Source organism: Nymphalis io, chromosome 8 (assembly GCF_905147045.1).
Source record: "Nymphalis io chromosome 8, ilAglIoxx1.1, whole genome shotgun sequence".
Taxonomy (NCBI): domain Eukaryota; kingdom Metazoa; phylum Arthropoda; class Insecta; order Lepidoptera; family Nymphalidae; genus Nymphalis; species Nymphalis io.
Genome location: NC_065895.1, coordinates 2,973,878 through 2,997,321, shown reverse-complemented (window position 1 = coordinate 2,997,321; position 23,444 = coordinate 2,973,878). Strand labels below are relative to the sequence as shown.

The following is a 23,444-nucleotide window of genomic DNA, read 5'->3' as shown; positions in this document are numbered from 1 at the left end:
CCACCTGATTGTAAGTGGTCGCCAACGCCTGTAGACATTGGCATTGTAAGAAATGTTAACCGTCGCTTACATCACCAATGCGTCACCAACCTTGGGAACTAAGATATTATGTCCCTTGTTGTTTATGCCTGTAATTACACTGGCTCACTCACTCTTCAAACCGGAACACAAAAATACCAAGTACTGCTGTTTTGCGGTAGAATATCTGATGAGTGGGTGGTACCTACCCAGACGAGCTTGCACAAAGCTCTACCACCAGTATTCGCGTTCTTTTCTTATATTTGTGCATATAAACAAAACCAGTCCCTCTTATACATTACTCTCAATCAATTAATGCACAAGCACGCTACGAAAATTACTGTAGTAATATTAAGTAATGACATTTTTGAAGATGAATAGAATAAATAAACTTTAAAAGACGAATATTTTTTATTTAAATATTTTTTTAATAAATTTGTTAAAAAATTAAAGACAATTTTTAATAATAATTATAGGTAATATTACAATACGAAACCTTATTAAATTAATATATAAAGCCCTTATTGAATTAGTTCCATCTATAATCCACCATTGTTTATATTCCCACTCTCAAAGCTTATTTTTCAATCACAAATATTAGCGTCCCTCTCTTCCTGCAGCATATGATGTCCTCTAGAGTTTTGACGCTAAAAATCCAAGTAAATATTTTTTAATTATAACATATTACAAAATCATGATATCGTACTTTGTGGCAGTGCTATGTGCCTACCCACACAGCACTACCACAAAGTACTGTCAACTCTTTACTTATTCTACCACAGTTAATTCTAGGCACAAGGGGCATAACATCTTAGTTCCCAAGGTTGGTGGTGCATTGGCGACGTAAGCGATGGTAGCGATGGTTAACATTTCTTACAGTGCCAATGTTTATGGGCGTTGTTGACCGCTTACAATCAAATGGCTCATATGCTTGCCTACCTATACTATAAAACAAACACCGGTGTATAAATCGGTGAGTGAACTTTTGTATTTACATACAGAAAGGAACTAAGAAGTTCCCAAGGTTGGTGGCGCGTTGACGATATAAACATGTTTAATATTTCTTAAAGCCCTAACGTCAATAGCTAGGTGGATAGACCACATATCATCAGCTGACCAATTTGTCAGTATCCCTAACGATTACAAGTAAAAACAAAATCGTATCTAATTAATTTAAAGAAAGTCCAAAATACTATAAAAAATTTAAAAAGTTAAACTCATATGTAATAGATACTTCGATACATATACATACAGTTCAAATGTATATATCGTCAATATATTTCGTATTACATCTTTTAATAAACAGTTCATGTAGATTTAAAATAAACAATACGCTGGTAAGTTTCATAAGCGCAGCATTTTGGAATTTGTATATTATTGAATTAGATGATTCATTTTTTTGTAAAGACTTACCATACTTTGCGTTCTGACAAATTCTTTCAAGCTATTTAATTTTTTCTTATTTTTTCTTTGGAAGCAGCCGCACTGAAAAATAAATTTAGTAATAAACCGTGAAGGATTATTTTAAGCATGTTATTACACGACCATTAAAATTAAACAGTTTTAACAAAAGGCGAACGTAATGCTTAATGTATAAATATTATAATATATAATATACTTAAATGTAGTTTCAGTCCACCTATTGTTTCGATTTAATACAGAAAACGCTTTCATGTATAAATGTATTTAAATATATATTCTAGAAACAAAATATCTGATAGTTAAAACCTTGTTAAATATACCTTTATTTTAACATATTTTCGCAGAAGATGCTTAAAGTGTATCTAAGTGGAAACCATTCAGAACGAAGAATGCAAAAGACCTGAATCAAGAGTAGCAAGCAGACGAGAACTACCAACCAATATTGCCTGCCACTTAAATACACTGACTACGATGCTGACTGTCCTAAGCCGAGAGATCACTTTCTAGTTCATTTACAGTTTAACATCATCAATAATAAACTATGTTTTCACTTTAAAAGATAATGTCGGAGATATTTTAAAATATACTATTATTTTTGTAAAGCAGTTCTTACAATAATATCCATTTTACAGACTGGCTTCTGCTTACGAATTTTTAAAAACTACAATTCAACAATCATTTGTATTATTAACTCAATTGTACATACAAATACATATATATACATCTTCAGATAAGTGACAAACAGTCGATGTAAGAAGTGAGAAAATTAATAAAGGGAAAGAAAATAATAATTGGAGATAAAATGCCGCCTTGCGGTACGCTTATTGATTGAACAAGTCACATAGGAAAAGTTTATTCCAAGCTCACAAACCATGTCGACCGCGAAGACACGAAGAGAAGATAATTATCATTATTAAATTGAGTTACCTCGCGTAATATGAAGGCCATTAAAAGTAGAATAAGTAGACCCATCAGAATTGCGATTATTATAATCCATGCAGCCACACGGGTTGACTTGAGAATCAAGGTCGTTGAGACGCTGAAAGAGACAAAATTAAATAGCCAAATAATTGTGCAAGCGATAATGATTTGAAATTAGATTCGATCCTCCAGTGTTATTCTATAAGAATATTTAAACACGTTGAAAAACAAATTTCGGTATAGGCTATTTTAATAAGGTATATCACATTTTGACGTGTAACGTACGTGTTATGTATTTAAAGAGTAGTAATAGCCACTGCAGAGCTATTTTGTAAGAACTACTTCATATTATATTTATATATGTGTACTATTTTGATGAGAGTATTCGTAAAATATTATGATTATTATGGTCAATGTCGCATATCACTTGAATCAGATATCAGAAATTGCACGTGTGACTTGTGATTAAAGGTAGTTTTTAAAGGTTCATTTAAAATAAACCGAAATATTCTCGCGTTAATGATGTGTTTCGTCTTGAAAGTTAAGTGTACCAGGGTATTTTAAGCAACATAAGTAACATAAGATATTAGTTTTTATATTATAAACGATGAAACCAAACTGTAATATATCTATAAGTTTTATGTTTTTGGTTACGACATAGACAAGCACGAGTTGAATTATAAGCCCATATTTAACACTTGAAGAATCTGTGGTTATCTGTAGATGAACCAGCAATCATCGACTAAGATCCACGTGTATCCACTGGGTCATCGAAATTAAACCCTTTTATATAAATTAGTAATAATTGGAGCTCAGTATAAAATTAACGAAAAGTTACCTCATTTCTTGGATATCTTCTTTCAAATACAAAATTAACTTCGACGCTGTCGTTACATTTCCGCTTGTTATAAATTCACCTGTAATGAATAGACTACGTAAAAACAATTGAATTTATTTATTAAGAGTGAGGCAACGCGGATGCGTTGTGACTCTCCGTCGTATTTAATATAATTATCCATGGACTCCACAATCCGGTGAACAGCTTGTGTATGAATTAAACATGGATAGATATTCTGACAAATGGGCCTGATGGTAAGTAGTCGCCACCGCTTTTAGACTTCGGTACTGTAACACAAAGCCCTACTATCATCATACATACTTTGATTTGATATTTTGGAAATAGTTAAAATTTTAAAATGAATATCTTATTAATTGATTAAGCAGTTAAACACTATTATCATGTCATCCAGACCGATTTCGGCTACGGCGGCCAATCTCAAGAGAGACTAGCCAACTGCGCAGGAGATATTATAGTGCATAAGTGTGTGCGCAAACACAGGTATACTCTCTATTCCCTAACTCTCATAATCCGATGGGACGGCAATCCGACACGACCGGAAAGAGTTCAGGCGCAGGACCAAGGCTTTACGTGCTTTCTGAGGCACGGAAGTGTACACACTTCCAACTTCCAGACCCCGGGCTGCTACTGAGAATTTTCTGACAGAAAAACTAATAACTTATTATTGGCCCCACCTGGGTATTGAACTCAGGACCTCCGGGTCTGCGGCCGTACATCAAGCCACTAGACCAATGAGGCAGTCAAAAAAAATATAGCTACTATACGAACCTAGGGTTTCTGGCACGATATTTATACATAAATACACATTCGTTTCATTCCTTCTGGCCAGCTCTTGGACTTTATATGTGTATTCGATCATGTTGTCTGTCTCCTTTTTTTCTATGATATTGGATTTGGAGGACACCTTAAGAAATACGATTATTTAAGTCTTAAATATCTTTTTCTTAAAATTAGACTGATAATCTTAACCTTAAACCTTATGAAATATATGTTGAAAAGATTTGTCGAAGTTAATTTAGGAATCATCCAGCCAGTATTTAGTATAAATTAGAGAATCGAATAGAAATTTACTTAGTCAGCTTTGTCCCCTACAGTGTTCTAAGTCCGCTGGTGAATTCCAAAAAAAAAAAACACTTATTTACTATATGCGTCATTGCCTCATTTTTATAGAAAGTGTTATGAACAAATAGAAACAAATAAAAATATTGTAATAATTGTTCTTAATACCGTGATGGCTGACCATAATCATTAGATATTAATTTTATTTGACAATATTTATTTCGTTTTGTTAATAGTAATAAAGTATCTTATACGTTACCAAACACGATACAAATACTACTTTAACAAAATAGAAATTCGATTATATTATACAAAACTTAGTATTCGATTCGTAACTTACCTCTAATGAGTAACTTAAATATTTCCTCTTTTCTAGCAAAATTTTAAATTTAGCGTTCAAGTAGTCTGTCGAACCATCATTTTTTATCTGAAATAGTAAATAAATTGGATTCAATACAAGAGAGACTTTGTAGCTCGCAGCACTATTATTTCACAATCATGTTTTGCAGTAAGATTTTAATTTTTAATATCGAAGAGCAACAAGAACATGAATCCTTTGTCGTTGGACAAATATCTTTTGCCGTAAAACTTACCGAATATAAATGGTGAAATTGCTTCCCTAGTGTGACATCAACGGTTGTAATATTTAAGTTTTTGCTCGGGTTAGAAAGACTGCAAATAAATTATGTAAAATAAAATCCTTTGAAAAATATTTACTTTATTGTACATTATCATGTCTAATAATCAAGTTCATAATTTATCTCGTGTTCATGGAAGGGTGAGGAAACCTGCATATGTGCCTCATGACTGAATATCTGCCTTACGTGTATTGCATTGTAGTAGCGTGATGTAATAATTGGTGAGCAGATAATTCTGGCGGAAATAACAGGCACAAGAGATATAACATCTTAGTTTTCAAAGTTGGTTGTGCATTGACGATGTAAGGGATTATTAATATTTCTTACAGGGCCTATATCTAGAGGCGAAAGTGAGCAATTACCCGTGTGGCCCATTTGCCAGTCTGCCTACATTTAAATAGAAAATTAAATTTATTATCATTTTATTTTATTTGTTACTAGTTTTATAACTCACCCTTGTATATTAATTCCACTGAAGTCATATATCAGACTGAAAAAATTCGTGTTTGTTTTTTTATCTGTTTTGTCATTGCAATTATTGTACAGGTCCGACTGGATCGATAAATTATCTAATTGATTTGTTGCAAACGATGTATCAATCTCGATATTACCAGTGGGCTAAAATAATATAATATTTAATAACTTTTGTAAACTTAAATTTGAATAAATCTTGTAAAATATCGATTATATTTTGATACCCTATTTCAAGAGCCTACTTGAAATACAGATCAAAATATACTTTTCTACACCTTTGTCTATCTAAATATTAAAAGTAATGAATTTACTGTTTTAAGAAATATATTATTAGTTTATATATAATAAATTATTTAGTTTTTTTTATCTTATGTTAATTAAAATTAATTTTATTTTGTATAGTATATTCTCGGTGCTTAATAATGTTATGTAAAATATAAACGTACCTAAAGAACTTACCCATTTATATCCATTAATCAACATTTTATTTGGTTTACAAATAACTTGCTCCGCGTCTTCACCGCGCGTGCATCCAGGGGGGTGGCTCAGCACATGAGCGCCGAGTACTGTCACTATCACGCACGGGTTATAGGCAATCTCGCCAGAGTTCAATATCATTAGAGAAAATTTTTCTTTTTTTGAATTGCTGACTAAGTAAGGATCTCTGCGGAAGAATTGACACTCAAAGAATATTATGCTATATGTGATAAAGGTGAGTAGGTCCGATATAGTAGTAGTAGTTAGTAATTTATCTCAAACGATGGCTCTCACCATCGGATCGGCTGCGCCCATCCTCAGCAAGTGGGATAAGGGCAAGTAAATAATGATGAAGATGATGACGAATGAAACTTGTGAGTAAATAAGTCTGAGTAAATGTCAATATGATTAAATCTTCGTATTTTTTTCTTGTAAGAAGAAAATGTACGATTAGTACAAATAAATTTGCTGTTATATAGTAAACGCGATAATTTAGGTTTGGAATCATTAACTCGTAAAACTTACGTTAGGGTTGTGAAAGTCTCAAGGCTGAGCTGGGGGACGCAGCGACCGTAGGTGCTTTTACAGTTAGCTGCCCAAAGCTGACCTTCCAACGAACGGACACTTCTATCACTTAGAAGTACATGAGCTCTATCAAACTTTTCTTTTGTTTTTTTCATCATTCGATTGGTTAAATCCACCGTTATGTTATATTTTATCATTTCGTTGTAATCACCTTCCTGTGAATATTCAAGTGATTTACTGCCATAATTATGATCACAATTGAGATTAAAAAGAATATTTTAAGGGATAGGAAGCTTTATCCACTAATGTCATCAGGATCTATTTTGTTATATTATGCTATAATACTTGCTTATTATACGTACCTCTGGTGTCAACACTTTGAAGCTAGCGCAAAAGCTTTCGCGACGTTGTCCCAAATTTATAGGATTTGTAATTGATCCATCTGGCGCGGAGTTGTCTAACTTTGCATATGTGTGAGTTATTTTAACTTTGAACTCAATTTCTGTAATATAAAATTACACTAATTACGGCTAATATTTTTTTATATAAACGGCATAAATAACCCCCATATATTATGTTTGTTTGTATGTAATACACAGAATAGACTAGATTATTGATTATAGACTAGATTTTGACTGGTGGTAGAGCTTTGTGCAAGCTCTTGTGGGTAGGTACCACCCACTCATCAGATATTCTACCGCAAAACAGCAGCACTTTGTATTGTTTTGTTCCGGTTTGAAGGGTGAGTGAGCCAGTGTAATTACAGGCACAAGGGACATAACATCTTAGTTCCCAAGGTTGGTGGCGCATAGGTGATGTAAACGATGATTAACATTTCTTACAATGCCAATGTCTATGGGCGTTGGTGACCACTTACCATCAGGTGGCCCATATGCTCGTCCGCTTTCTTATTCTATATAAAAAAAGAATATTATATACAATCTGTCTAGATTTCAAGTTATGTATAACCCAGACCGACCGAACAGGAATTAAATAATATATTTTAACCTTATGATAATATTATTTGCGTTACATTTAAAAAAGAAAAAAATATTATATTATTGGATATAATATAATTTTTTGATATTTCAAATTACAATAACAAAAATAGGGTTTTTAAATTATAAAAGAGCAAGCCCATTAGAGAATGCTGAGGCGTTGAACCTAAGACGTGAACAGAATATGCCTCTTAATTGCGTAGCTTAATTTTAAAGTAAAGTAGTCATTGGCTTGTTGGTGACAAGAAACATGGTTCACAATCAGTGTATATGGTAACAGTCTTATAGAGACTATATAAGTTTTGTAAACGAAATCAAAAAAGGCGTTGTTTGTACTCGTATGTATGACACATATGCTGTATAGTTTCCGCCCGTGGACCTGCGTATGAGAGGTGGGAAGGTACATCTTCATCCTATTCTATTCCCCTGACAAAGTGTATGCAAAATTTCATGGTGATCGGATGAGCTAAGAAAGCGTAGCAAACAAATAAAGTCACTTTCGCATTTATAATATTAGTAAGGATATTAATGGTTTATTTTAAAACGGCTAGACCGATTTGCATGACTTCTGTGTACTACTAAAGCTAAGTCCTAGGGCGATCCATATTTTTTGGATAAGAAATCCCATATTTGTTTCCCGACTTCTGACAGTTTTGTAGAACACATTTTTTTTAAATAAAAACTATTGAGTTGTGTTTCACTTTATTAGTGCAATGTTATTTTTGAGGTCGGATTAAACTATCTATTGATTTTTCGTTATTTTTATTGGTATATACTGACACAGAAATTATAATCTCAAAAAGTGCAGCCAATTCATAATAATTAAAATGCTGCAAGTACTATTTGCGGCACTTGAGTAGCTTCAGCGGCAGTATCAAGTTTCAGAGACGTGTTCTGGATGTTGAAATGGCGCTACCGTCTACACAACGGTATAATTATAAGTTCCATCCTAATTTGGGTTCAGTGAACTTCACATAACTAGAGTCTACACAGCTAAATAAGCTTCACTTTATGTGTTTCGTGTTAAATGAAACTCATGTTTATTTTGGGATTTACAAATATCGGCAAAAAAAAGTTCAGCAGTGTGACCACTTTGCAAATAAAATTTGTCAAATTGGTAAAAAAAAAACGTGTTTTGAGGCACCATCATGGTATGCGCAAGATATCCCCTAATTTCCTCTAAAGGAGGGGTTACAACGGGTTTTTCGGATGAGTGTTGATATATTATTTTAGTAATCTCATAAAATAAATTATGCATGTTTTTTCTTGGTAACGATTAATCTGTTCCTTTAAATTGACTGACATTTTAACATAAGGATAAAAAACAAACTTACCTGAGTCAATAAATTTTGGTTTACTAGGATAGGTAAAATCGATACATGCATCGAATTTAAAATGTAGTTGATTCTCGCGTTTCTGGAATGATAGCATGATTATTTCAAAATAAATATAGTACTATATATTTGACTTATTGCATATGTAAAATAAAGTCCTAGTCCTATATTCGCCCATACAGTAAAGTGCTAAGTGACTGCATCGTTGGTCTAGTGGCTAGATATAAGGCTGCAGTCCCTGAGGCCCTGGGTTCAAATGGCCCAGGTCGGGTCAATAAAAAGTAATTTGGTTTTTATGTCAAAATTCCCGGAGTTTGAAAGTTGAAAGGGCACACTCCCGTACCTCGGTAAGCACGAAAATCCGTCCCAACGGATTAGGAGAGTTAGGGGGTAGCGAGTGCACCTGTGTTTTCACACATACTTGTGCACATATGTCCTGCACAGTTGGCTAATCTATCTTGAGAATGGCCGCCGTGGCCGAAATCGGTCTGGAGGACCTTATAATCAAAGTTATGGTCATTGTCATCGATATCGTCTTTTATTGAATTTTTCAATTAAACACGGGTACGTTCGAATGATAATGACATTCATATCATGATATTAACATCATGATATCGGCCTGTTATAATTTTATTATTTGGATATATAGATAATAGAGAAATTCAAAAATATCATACCTGTAAATCCGGAAATTTTGTGCGTAAATTTACGGTGATGTAAGCTGTACATTTGTATAGAAATACTTTGTTGTCTAGTGGAGCGCTGATAGCTAACCCTGAAATAAATATTATTTCTACTAACTTTTAAAACTTAAAAAAAAATACTCGTATTAATATCATCTTATATCTTATCATACAAATATCATAAATTTAAGTAAACTAGGGAATTATATTGAGTTTATTATTATTCTATAAAATAAATAAATTAGTAAAGTTTCAATGTCATTCATAGTATTCGTCTAATAGCTATGATGCTGCAGTTTATTATAGCGCTGCATACCCGGGGTATGTGCGTTACGTTTTTGTATTAAGGATCAGTAAATGAGCCATAGCCGAGATGGCCTAGTGAGTAGTTAGAACGCGTGAATCTTAACCAATGATCGTAGGTTCAAGCCCGGGCAAGAACCACTGAATTTTCATGTGCTCAATTTGTGTTTATAATTCACCTCGTGCTTTACGGTGAAGGGAAACATTGTGAGGAAACCTATAGGTCTAATTTTAATTGAAATTCTGTCACATGTATATTCTACCAATCAGCATTTTAGCAGCGTGGTGGAATGAGGCCTTAGCCTAGCAATGGGACAGTAACAGGCTGTTACTGTATTGTATTGTTAAATGAAACGTTATCGGGTTTTCTGTCAAGGAATTGACATTATACTTTGTACATATCGTTCTATATATCAGTATAATCACACAAATGTCACATTTTTAAATGATCAGTTTCCGAGGGGGGCTCCAGTTTAGCTCAAATGCTATTAGCTTAGTATTTTTTTTCATTTAACTATTTATATGTTATCGCAATTAATTATTACGAAAACTTACATAGACATAAAGTGCTTATATGAGTAAAACATATATGTAAGTTATCGTTATGTAACTCTTGTGGTATTCCTTAAGTAAATATAAGTTTTGTGCATACCACAGTATACACAAAACTTATTTAACTGTGTGTTGGTTGTCCCGAAAATTATATAATAAATAAATAATCATACCATTGCATACATCTTCATAGGATTCAGTAAATGCTGCAAGACTAAATCCAAAGGATTGGAACTCATTTCGATAGATTTTCTGTAGCCAAGTCTTGCCAGAAAGAAGACCATGGCCTGAGTAAATGTACACTGCTCCCTTTCCTGCATCTTCATATGGCGCTCCAATTGCAATTTCTAAAAGAGTCATCAAAATTTAACCTGAATCTGATTTTGGTTTAAATCTTGCTATTTATCACTGTGATTATTATTCACAAATATATCATACTTATGAGAACATGATACTTAACTTTTAATTAAATATTAACAAATCTAAAATCAACAGTATGAGTTAACATCCGCGCTTCAACCGCGCGTCTGTACGAAATATCTCTAGCCCCATTTATATTAAAATAATTACTTACCATCTTTACCGTCGCCATCCAAATCTCCGATATTGACAATAGAGTAACCGAAATAACCACCGCTTGACGTCCCATTTATTATCCTCTTAAGTACCAGCTTCTTAAATTAGATAGATGACGATACATTACTCAAAAAAATATGAACTGTAAAAAGCTAGACGAAACATTTCATAATTTAAAATATTCCTTATTATATATATATATATAGGTAGGCGGACGAGCATATGGGTCACCTGATGGTAAGTGGTCAGCAACGCCCATAGATATTGGCAGTGTAAGAAATGTTTACCATCGGTTACGTCCTTTGCGCCTGTAATTACACTGGCTCACGCACCCTTCAAACCGGACACATAATAATATAAACTACTGATGTTTTGCGGTAGAATATCTGATGAGTGGGTGTTACCTACCCAGACGAGCTTGTATAAAGCCCTAGTACCAGTAAATATATATTTTTTATTCATATATGTATGTCCTACCGCTGCGCAAATGTTACTTTTCCATTTAAAAGGTTTGGAGCTCTTGGCGTCACGCTGCTTGAGTGCGAGTTAAACATGTGGCGGAATGTCCGAAACATGCGAGTCTCTGCATGATATGACTCCGCGAAAGATCTCAAGCCGTTGCTATTAAAGGATATACGTCTAGTTTTATTCCTGTAACATCAGGTGTACCACAAGGTTCTCACCTTGGCCCTTTACTTTTTAACATTTTTATTAATGACGTAACTAATTGTTTCAAAAATTCTCAAGTTTTATTATACGCTGATGACACTAAAATTTTTAAGATAATAAAAAATAATCAAGACTGTTTTCATTTACAAGAGGATTTAAATAAATTAGGACAATATTGCATTGCTAATAATTTGCAGCTTAATGTTGACAAGTGCTGTGTAATTACATTTTCGAAAAAAAAAGAACAAATAATTTTTGACTATTCCATATTTAATACTAAATTAAAAAGGGTAACCGAGGTGAGAGACCTTGGGGTACAACTAGACAACAAACTTATATTCGATAAGCATATTGAGGAAATAGTGATGAAGTCGTATAAAATGCTTGGATTTATCTTTCGGCAAGGGGCAGATTTTAAAAATATTCATACCTTTGTAATTTTGTACAATGCTTTCGTTAGATCACATTTAGAGTATGCGTCAACTGTTTGGAATCCACAATATGCAAAATATGTCAACTTAATTGAAAATATACAAAACAAATTTATCAGGAGGTTGCGATACAAATTTACTTTTCCTGACTCTGTTTTTATGCCACTTGAAGAACGTAGAGAACAAAGAGACCAAATGTTTCTTTACAAAATATTAAATAATTTAATTGATTCTCCATATCTGCTCAGTGAGATTTTATTTAAGTGTCCTCGTTTTAACGCTCGCTCTCAGGATACTTTTTCAATACCCATTTATAAAACTAATTATTTCAAAAATTCTTTTATTCTAAGATCTTGTAATAGTCATAATAGAAAATACAACCACATTGATCTGTTTAAAAATAGTTTAAGTAAATTTTATAATCTTGTGAAAAATACTTATTAGTAATTAACCATAACCATATTTACGTTAAAATTTTACTTTGTCATAAATAGTTATATTTTATGTAACATCAAAATTAGTCCACTTCCCTGTTAAAACAGTAGTGGAAACTTAACTGGCATAAGTGTTAAAATATGATTATTATATTAAGTTGTAATATACGATATGCTGTATGTTTCCCTAATAAATAAATAAATAAATAAATAAAATATTTTCCTTCACTCGGAACAGGGGATAAATTATAAACAGAATCTAAACACACGAATACTCAGTGCTCTTTATCCGGATTTGACCCTCCGATCTTCGGTCGAAATTATGTGATCGTTTTAATATGTCATCATGACTCATCTCGGCTATTAGCATAAAGTTCCACACTAAGATGTATTTGTAATTTGGCGGGCCGGTTGGCGTGGTTGGTAAATACTTGCCGTCACGCCGACGGTAGTGGATTCGATTCCCACAAAGGATAGACATTTGTGTGCATGAACATGAACTGTTCAACAATCTGTTACAAAAGAAAAGTAGTATATGTAGTATATCAATTGTCTGGTTTCTATAGTACAAACTCAGCTTAATTTGGGATCAGATGACCATGTGTTAATTATGTCCCAGGATATTATCATTAATAATCATTTCACGTCATAAAAATGTAACAATACCTCAGTGGTATTAGCAGAATAATTCGGCACATATAGGTAGATGGCACCTTGGTCATATTCATGAGGGTTTGTCGTATATGTTGGTGCTCCTACCAACAAAGAAGAACGATTTCCTTCCAAACGTAAAGCGCAAAGTACAGCTCCATACATAGACCCTATTCCTTTATTGATGATTCTGTACTTGTCTTTGAAATCTGTGCTAAATATAAACACCTGCAACCAAGTCATTTGTAGGAATAAAAAAGTAGCAGGAACATCAGAATAATAGCAATTGGTTTACATTTGCAAGATATTTTGTCAAATACCTGGCCTTCGCCATACGCTCCATAAGTAGAACTGACGGCAAAGGTAAGGTCCTTATCCGATAGAAAATAACCACTTGCAATGCTGTATCCTGAAATTTATTTCAATTTTATTTGATTTAATGTCTCGTCTTATTGCATCTACAATGATAGAGCTGTGTGATCTAGTGATAGGCATGAGCCTATATCAAACTTAACAAGCTATGAAGCTTGTTAAGTTTGGTTTTGTTTTTAAAAAAACTTGCTCTGTTTTTTTTAAGACTGTTTAAATTTATTTTTGTTGATGAAGTTTGTTATAGAGGAACTGAGTTATCGATTTTAGTGTTTGTTTGACTGCCCTATGAGCATATCCTTATATATTTATCTTTATAAGATGAGATAAAATGTTGTATGAACATCCGTACCAAAATTGTATGTATTGGTTGTATTCCTCAAAATGTATGGCGTAGTGAAGTGCGTTTGATGAATTCTCACATAACCTATAAAAACATTAAACATTTAATTCAGATCTGAAAAAAACATACTAAGCAATTCTTCTTCATAAAATTTTTCAGCTTTGTCCAAATATATTTAAGTACAGATGCCTATTTCGTTTAAAGAAATACAAATATTTTTATACTTATTCGGCAAAAGCGTAAGATATTATTGTACAGTTAGAAATTACAACTACCACTTACCACCAATTAAGGCGGGACCACCGATCATAATTCTATTTAATGGATCCACATTGATGCTCCATCCAAAAGAATCGGAATTTCCATCTGAGGGAAAGTAAACATTAAAGTATCGATGACATTTTTCGGAGCGTTTATTCGAACATTAATTTACTTTGTGCGCTTATTATTATTATCATTATTATACTTACTAAACAAAACAGTGTTTTCTAGCTTTGATGGTAGTTTTATGTTTGTTTTACTTGTGAAATTATAACATGTTCCCGCTGTGTACCAGTTCGTCGAAAATCTGCCTGTAAAAGAAAAACGCAACGTCAAATATATTAAGAATTTCGTATTAGATCGTCATAACATTGAATACCTTTTTTTTTTGAATTGAATTGGCTTTGGATATACATGTTAGAGCTTAGTTAATATACCTATAATGTTATTTATTTCATTATATTTTGATTTCTGAGTAAATTCATAATTTATAACGTGATTTCGTTTTTTTATGATATGTCGGATTGAAGTATATTTAATTTCTTATACGGGCTTATATAAAATTAATTTATAATATATAATATAAATGAGCCATCAAATATCAACGCTTAATACAAAACGAGGAAATGTTTGTAGAAAAATAATGCGTTTGAAAAACAACAAATAAATTTATTCAAATGTAACTTTGTTTTGAATATGTGTCTTAACTTCTCCTTTGAAAACTATTTAATTTATTTTTCTATTCACAACATGATACAACTCAACCCAAGACTTTATCAAAAAATTTAGATTTTTAAAAATTAATTAACAAGAGTTATAAGAAGCCGAGATGGCCTAGTGGTAAGAACGCGTTAATCTTAACCGATGATCGTGGGTTCAAACCCGGGCAAGCACCACTGAATTTTCATGTGCTTAATTTGTGTTTATAATTCATCTCGTGCTTAACGGTGAAGGAAAACATCGTGATGAAACCTGCATGTGTCTAATTTCATTGAAATTCTGCCACATGTGTATTCTACCAACCCGCATTGGAGCAGCGTGGTGGAATAAGCTCCAAACCTTCTACTCAAAAGGGAGAGGAGGCCTTAGCCCAGCAGTGGGTCATTAACAGGCTGTTACTGTTTACTGTATAAGTTTTATAAATATTCTTACTTACGTTTCGTTACTTGAAGAGTCGTTTAGTCTCCTAGCAGAATAATTTTATAATGAAAACTAGACATACTACTACATTTTTAATAATAAATTATTTAATTTATTTTTATACTATTATTACCTCTCTACCGATTGAGCTAGCCGGGCTAACGGCCGAGATGGCCCAGTGGTAAGAACGCGTGAATCTTAACTGATGATCGTTCAAACCCGGGAAGGCATCACTGAATTTTCATGTTTTAAATTTGTTATTATAGTTCATCTTGTGCTAGACGGTGAAGGAAAACAGCGTGAGGAAACCTGCATGTGTCGAATTTCACTAAAATTCTGCCTCATGTGTATTTCACCAAGCCGCATTGGAGCAGCGTGGTGGAATAAGCTCTAAACCTTCTCCTCAAAAAGGAAGAGGAGGCCTTAGCCCAGCAGTGGTACATTCACAGGCTGTTACTGTTACTGTTATTACACTTTAAATATATTCGATGATCATTATTGCATTGTGAATTGGTTTAGACATTAAATAACATTAAACAATATTGTCTATTATATAATCAAAATATGTTTTATATTTAAAGTAAATAAAAATATATTAAAAAACTTACTGTATTCTACAACTCTTGGAGCGCAAGTCTGGAATATAAAATTTAGTTTTAATTTAATAGTATTTAATTTAAAAAAATACTCTATTTAAAACAGAATAATTATCGGCCGAAACTTAGATGATGTATGTATTATTTTATATTTTTATTGATGGTAGGGCTTTGTACAAGCTCATCTGGATAGGTACCACTTACTCATCAGATATTCTACCGCAAAACGGCAGTACTTGGTATTTTTGTGTTCCGATTTGAAGGGTTATCTTGGTTCCAAGGGTTGGTGGCGCATTGGTGATGTAAGCGATGTCAACATATGATAGCGATAACATTTCTTAAAATGCCAATGTCTATTGGCGTTAGTGACCACTTACCATAAGGTGGCCCATATGCTCGTCCGCCTACCTATACTACAAAAAATATATATATGCTATAAGTGTCATGACATTGTATGTAAAAATAAATAAATAAATAATTTACTACTCACCACGAAGAATGAAGATCCCTTTGTGACAGTGGCTCCCAGCCAATAGTCATGCTTATACTTCTTAACTTCTGTAGGGGGAAGCTTATAATGTTAATTGTTCTACATAATGTTATCGTTTATAATCGGACATCGTATTTATTTATGAAAGAATAAGCAATGATAGTATTTTTTTACGGAAGTCAAATGAGCAAACGTATCACCTGCTAAGTGTTCATCGGCCATAGAATCTGTCATTGCGTGATCTTTCAAACTTAATCATAAATTATGAGGCGCTTATCATAAGATCTATGATATTATATTCCTTGTGCCTGTAATTACACTGGTTCACTCACCCTTCAAATCGAAACACAACAGTACAAAAAATATATAATTTGCGATAAATGTTTGAAAAGTTCTAGGGCCGGTATTAGGTAGGCGTACTATGTCCATTTCTGTACTCCTGATAACTCGAATGCAAATTTTCATGATTGATTAAGTAGTTAAGATGCGTAAGCGTAACAAACAAATATACAAATGAACTTTGGCATTTGTACACTCGTATATATGACGCTTGTGACGTATGATAGATACGTCCTGCACAGATGGAGAAAATTTTTTGAGAAATGAAATTGAATACTGGTGGTAGGGCTCTGTGCAAGATCGTCTGGTACCACTCACTCATTACATGTTCGATCTTCAAACAGCAATAAGCAATATTTAGTATTGTTGTGTTTGAAGCGTGAGTGAACCAGTGTAACTTTAGGAAAAATACATAACACTGAAAATGTGGTAGGGCTAGGTAGAGGTAAACTGGTGGTAGGGCTTCGTGCAAGCTCGTCTAGGTAGGTACCACCCACTCATTATATATTCTGCCGCAAAATAGCAGTACTTGGTAGTGTTGTGTTCCGGTTTGAAGGGTGAGTGAGCCAGTGTAATTACAGGCACAACTTCTTAGTACCCAAGGTTACTGGCGCATTGGCGATGTAAGCGATGGTTAACATTTCTTATAATGCCAATGTCTATGGGCGTTGGTGACCACTTACCATCAGGTGGCCCATATGCTCGTCCACCTACTAATAATATAAAAAAATGTCAATGGGTGATAGTGATAACTTACCATCCTGGTGGTCGGGTGGCCATTTTACCTTTAGTCATACGTAGACTAGATTCATTTTAATGTTAATAATAAGTGTATTTTAATAGTGACCTTTAATTAATGAGGTCATGATAAAGAATTAACATATCATTGAATTTGTTTTCAAAATAAATTTACCTCTTATAAGCTGTAAATCAAATTTGTCTAAGTTATCGGTTTTCGTGTCGTAATTATATATTTGTCCAATATCATCAGCTCTTGGTGCACTTATAACGAGGCTGAAAAAAAGTAAAACATTTTTTTTCTTAATATAGAATTTATTCTTAATAACGATAAGATTTTAATTTTGTCACGATGACAAAATTAAAAATCTTTGGGAGGAATAGCTACAAAGATTTCCAGCTGTTTTTTTATTTATTTTTTCTTGTATTAAGAAAGATAAATTATTATTGTATTAATAACAAGTGAAAGTTTATATATTTAAAACATAGTAAGAATTAGAACAACATTTTACAATTTAAAAATAAAATATTTATTTTTGAATACCTATCAACTACATATAAACGAAAAAACTATAAAGAGTAAAAAGCAATAAAAAATCGTGGTATGTCACAAATAGTGTACTCAACTTTCAAATTGGGTTCCAAAACCCTATATTGATTTTCAATGGTACGTTGTGTCTGTTATGGCATTACAACGTATTGTTGTGGGTAGATAAATCGCCGGCGACGAATATCAGTAATATAAAAATTATAAAAAAATTTAATCCATCCTATAATATTTTTCCTCATTAAATATGTTACTTAGATAAGCAAGGTATTTTTTTTTTTTTTCAGCCTTTTGCCGTCCACTGCTGGACGAAAGCCTCCCCCATAGAACGCCAACCATCCCGATCTTGGGCAGTCCGCATCCATCCCGAACCTGCCACCTTTTTTAAATCGTCGGCCCATCTTGTCACAGGGCGTCCTACACTACGTTTGCCTAAGCGTGGTCTCCACTCCAACACGTGTCGGCTCCATCGGCCATCAATGCGCCTGGAGACATGACCAGCCCACTTCCACTTCAGCGAGCTAATTTTAAGCGCGATGTCGGTGACTTTAGTTCTCTGGCGAATGTCCTCATTTCGGATTCTATCTGCCAGAGAAACCCCAAGCATCGCGCGTTCCATTGCTCGCTGAGCGACCCTAAATTGGTGGACCAGTCCTACGGTAAGTGTCCACGTTTCGGCACCGTAAGTCATTACAGGTAGGACGCACTGATTGAAGACCCTGGTCTTAAGCGACTGTGGAATCGACGATTCAAAAATATGACGTAACCTCCCGAATGCCGCCCAGCCCAAACGTATTCTTCTTTTAGCCTCCTTCTCAAAATTGTGCCGGCCAAGTTGTATAGTTTGGCCCAGGTAGATATATTCCTGCACAACTTCAAGTGGAGAGCCATTTACGACCACTGGTCTCGGGGATACATGACGGTTTGCCATAATTTTGGTCTTTTCAATCTTCATCCCGAGACCTACTTGTCTTGAAGAATCGCTCAGGCTGTTTAGCATCTCTTCCAAATCCTGCAGAGTCTCCGCCATGATGACAATGTCGTCGGCAAATCGCAGATGTGTAATGTGTTGGCCATTTATATTAATGCCGCGTCCGTTCCAATCGAGCGTCTTGAAGACGTTCTCCAATGCATTGGTAAAGAGTTGCGGTGATATTACATCTCCCTGTCTTACCCCGCGATGCAATTGGATTGGTCTTGTGCTCTGATCTTGTACTTGGACGGTCATGGTTGCGGCTTCGTACAAACACTTCACCACCTGGACATACCGACAGTCAATTAGGCATCTCTGCATGGATTCCAGAACAGCCCAGGTCTCGATGGTATCGAAGGCTTTTTCGTAGTCCACAAACGCTAGGCATAGAGGCTGATTATATTCCTCGGTCTTCTGTATTATTTGCCTTAGTGTGTGTATGTGGTCTACGGTACTGAAGCCTTTTCGAAACCCAGCCTGTTCCACGGGTTGGAAGTCATCGAATTTTCGGGCAAGACGATTCGTGATTACCCTCGAAAACAATTTGTAAACATGGCTTAAAAGTGAAATGGGGCGGTAGTTTTTCAGAAGAGCTTTATCGCCCTTCTTGAAAAACAGCACCACCACACTTCTGCTCCATGCCTTCGGTGTTATGCCATTGTGGAGGACGGAATTAAAGATGTTAGCCAGCTCTTTCAGAACTGGTGTGCCTCCTGCTTTGAGAAGCTCTGAGGTAATTCCGTCATCTCCTGGAGCCTTGTTGTTTCCAAGTTGCCCGAGAGCAATCCTAATCTCGCCCAAATCGATGTCGGGAAGATCGTCTGATAGATGGCGTGTTAGTCTGGCTCGTGGGTCATCCGCACTGTGGGACTCAGGTGGAGGTACTCGTGATGAGTATAAATCGCCATAGTACTTTTCGACTTCAGCTAGAATCTCTGGTTTTGAGGTGACGGTTGTGCCTTGTATGGTTCTGAGTTTTGTCAGGTGACAACAGGAGGTATGTGACTTTGCAAGAACCTTTGAGCCCCTATTGAGTGCTATGGCATCTTCAATATTCCGGGTCTCGTCTTGTGTCACGCCTTATTAGTTTTTTAACCTTCCTGTTAAGTGCCTGACACTCAGATGGCGTCATATTCTGCTGTTCTCGTATCCTCGTCATCTCGTTCAGAGTTTCGCCTGAGAGCTTCGACTTACGTCCATTGCTCTTTTGTCGAAAGTAATTTTGGCCTACCTCGCGGATGACACGCACCAGACCATTGGTGGCGTCGTCAATGCCCTGCCTGGTTTCCAACATGGCAAATCGGTTCTGTAGTTCCAGCTGGAAGCTTTCGCAACCAGCTTCGACCTGAGGCAGAGTTGGTCTAAGAGTCGACTTAACATTAACCGCGATCGTTCTATTTTAGTGTTAATATTCAGGGTGCCTCTTACCAGGCGGTGATCACTTCCAGTGTTTACCCTGTTGATCACGGAGACATCCCTAAATATTTGGAGCTTATTGGATAAAATGAAGTCGATCTTATTCATCGCTATGTTATCGGGGCTTCGCCAGGTCCACTTTCTTTGAGGCTTTAAGGGGATTTAAGGGGAGCCGATAACAACCTAGGCTTTCTACCTTCAACCTCACCTGCTCGTGGTACATCCTGCTAAGCAACGAACGAGGCTCTGGCGACCGAAATCGTGGCGGTATAACCACACAAATGCTGGAATCCGAAAATGCAAATCCTGATAGCGGGCAGCAGCGCTATTAGTGAAAGATGTCCAGCCACTGCGGTCACCAACCCGCCTGCCAAGCGTGGTGACTAAGGCAAAAACCCCCCTATGAGCGACGACAAAAATTCACGGCCCCCAATTCCCAGTAATCACACTATTCCTGGCCACGGTACCGGCCATGGTAACGGTGCGATGGGGGGTGCTAAGAATCCCCGGGCTACGGCAGTGTACCACAAACGGCGACTGTTTCTGGCCACGTATAATGGACGCTCTCTGCGGCTGGACGAACATCTGACAGAATTGGAAGTAGAGTTAAGTCGTATTAACTGGGATATAGTAGGTCTATCAGAAGTCCGAAGACAGGGCGAGGACACGATGACACTAGATGCCGGTCACTTACTCTACTTCCGAGAAGGACACTAACCATCCCAAGGTGGCGTCGGCTTTTTGATCCACAAGTCACTCAGATGCAATGTCGTGGAGGTTGGCAGTGTGTCGGCGAGGGTGGCATACCTTGTCTTAAAGATAACCGAGAGGTATGCCTTGAAGGTTATACAAGTGTATGCCCCAACGAACACTGACGAAGAGGTCGAAGCCATGTACGAAGACATAGTGAAAGCTATGTCTCGTACCAATACCTTCTACACAATTGTTATGGGTGACTTCAATGCCAAAGTGGGAGTACAAGAAGATGGTGAATCGAAGGTAGGAAAATTCGGCTATGGGCGCAGAAATCATCGGGGACAAATGCTGGTAAACTTCCTCGAGGCTCAGCGATTATTTCTGATGAATTCATTTTTCCAGAAGCAAGGTATTATGCTTATGTACTTGTTATGTGATATTTAGATATTTATAATAAAATTTTTAAGCATTTACAAATTAAGTTATAAAACATTAATAATATATCTAATATGTATGTCAGTTACAAGTGTACATAAAGCACTTCCAGATTCTTAAATTAAAACAAAAAGCCATAAGGTATTTTTAACCTTTTATATAATATAATTCAATCATATTTAACCAATATACATTTAATAATAATTAAATAACTTATTTATAAAGATTGAGGAAATAAAATTAATTATGAGAATTATTAAATTATTTAAAAAGGAGAATAGTAAGTATATTATATTTAGTTTCAGCTAACTTAAGAACGCTGACTCTGTTGAATATATTATTTTAAAATTTTTGTAAAAGTATAAAATAAAATATTTACTTACTCATTATCTAAGAAAGCCATGCTGTATCCAAAATATGCGTCTTCTCGTAATGGATAGTACGGTTTTACGGTTGTTATCTCATGATAATAAGGAGTTATAGGCGAAATATTCATGTACCATAATATTATAATCCAATATAATCCTGAAAATAAAGGTTTGATTATTAAAAGCTTAGAATTATATGACAAAAATGTTTAGTGATTAATTAAATTGGATTCACCAATTTTTATAGTGAAATCGAAGTTCATCGCTTTCGACGTTTGGTTAAAAGCGTATATTATTTTATATACAATTAATTCATACTTAGCAATTAAATGGCAGACGAATAAGCGGATCACCTGATGATGAGTCACCATTGAGTCACTGGCACTATAAGAAATACTATTTGTTCCTTACACGCACGCATTAAATAACCCTGGCACACAGCTTTACCATTACTTGGAATTCGGATAACGTAATTAGATTTATAATGCAATTCCTTATTTTTTCAATAAAGATTATCATCAAACATAACTTAATAAAGCCGCACATCCATAATAAATGATAAGTGCGATCAGACGAACACAAAGTCTTTCAACTACGACCGAACTCAAGATTTTTAAAATTTAGGTACCACACACTATACCTACTAAGAGAACGAATTTTCATGAAAGCTATTATATAAGTTATGATAACTATTATAATTTGTAAATAATACTCACTTTTCATATTGTAATAATTTATTTACAGAAATAAAAACTTCTGTTTAAAAATGATAATCGTGCCTAGTGTTGTTACGCCGAAGCACCGCTTATGAATAATTCTATAGCCTCTTTATCATTAATATATAATACAATACAGAAACTTCCCAGTTGTATGTATGTATCACTTTAGGTATTTATTTTTATTCTTTATTATATATTCAGTATCGATATTTGAAGTTATTTTAAATGGTTATATTTCTGGTCGGGTAAATTAACAAATCATTACAATTCAAATACTGATCGATTAGATTTTGACGACTGTTACGTAAATGTATTTGTGTGTGTGTCATTGGAGTTTTCCGTTGATACATACTCAGTAACAACCAGTGTTCGGAAGTAGGCAATGTACACAACCGTGCTTCGAAAAGCTTGCGTTTGATATCGTTTGGTCGTGTCTCATCAGACTATTAGAGAGGGTAGGAGTGCATCTGTGTTTGTGCACAGACATACCCGTACTATAACATCTCTATGCATAGTCAATAGTCTCCGTTGACAATAGTCGCAAGTGCCGAAATCAATCAGGAGGCTATTATTATTATTGATGTGATTCCCAATTAATATCTTGAGGAAAAATAATAATATTCATTTTAAGCCAATTTCATACAATGCATAGGTATTTGTAGGTATATACATATATATCTGACGAGGTTTTGTTCATTTTAAATTAGAAGTTTTTAGTAATCAAAATTGTTTTGATTTTTGATCTCATTTCATTCCGGCTAAAGTATTAGGTTGGCCTAATCTTAGGTTATAAGTCGATAATTTTTTTATTAAAAAAATAATTTATAAAATAAAAAGATTTTCTTAACATTACATAAAGCACTTTTTTACTTATTTATTTAATTTTAAAACAATATTTATCATAAAACTACTAGCTGGTCTATTATTTTTCTTGTAAATCTCGTAATTTTTATGTACATAACAAGTCCCTGGTAACTTTTTGTCAAATTT

At 34.6% G+C, this 23,444-nt stretch overlaps 1 protein-coding gene across 1 annotated transcript; it reads right to left on the bottom strand.

Annotated features, from left to right (window-relative positions):
* Positions 1-420: 420 nt before the first annotated feature.
* LOC126770174 (integrin alpha-PS4-like) lies at positions 421-22,532 on the bottom strand. The gene is made up of 25 exons (XM_050489406.1): positions 22,452-22,532; positions 21,751-21,892; positions 17,476-17,576; positions 16,224-16,291; positions 15,746-15,773; positions 14,207-14,308; positions 14,019-14,102; positions 13,746-13,820; positions 13,345-13,433; positions 13,040-13,252; positions 10,838-10,937; positions 10,437-10,610; positions 9,403-9,500; positions 8,726-8,807; positions 6,756-6,895; positions 6,394-6,608; positions 5,851-6,055; positions 5,372-5,535; positions 4,873-4,951; positions 4,620-4,706; positions 3,989-4,124; positions 3,200-3,278; positions 2,368-2,479; positions 1,432-1,503; positions 421-665 (listed from the first exon to the last, which is right to left on the bottom strand). Exons 1-25 carry the CDS (start codon positions 22,456-22,458, stop codon positions 603-605), a joined length of 2,715 nt encoding a protein of 904 aa, XP_050345363.1. The 5' UTR covers positions 22,459-22,532; the 3' UTR covers positions 421-602.
* Positions 22,533-23,444: the final 912 nt, after the last annotated feature.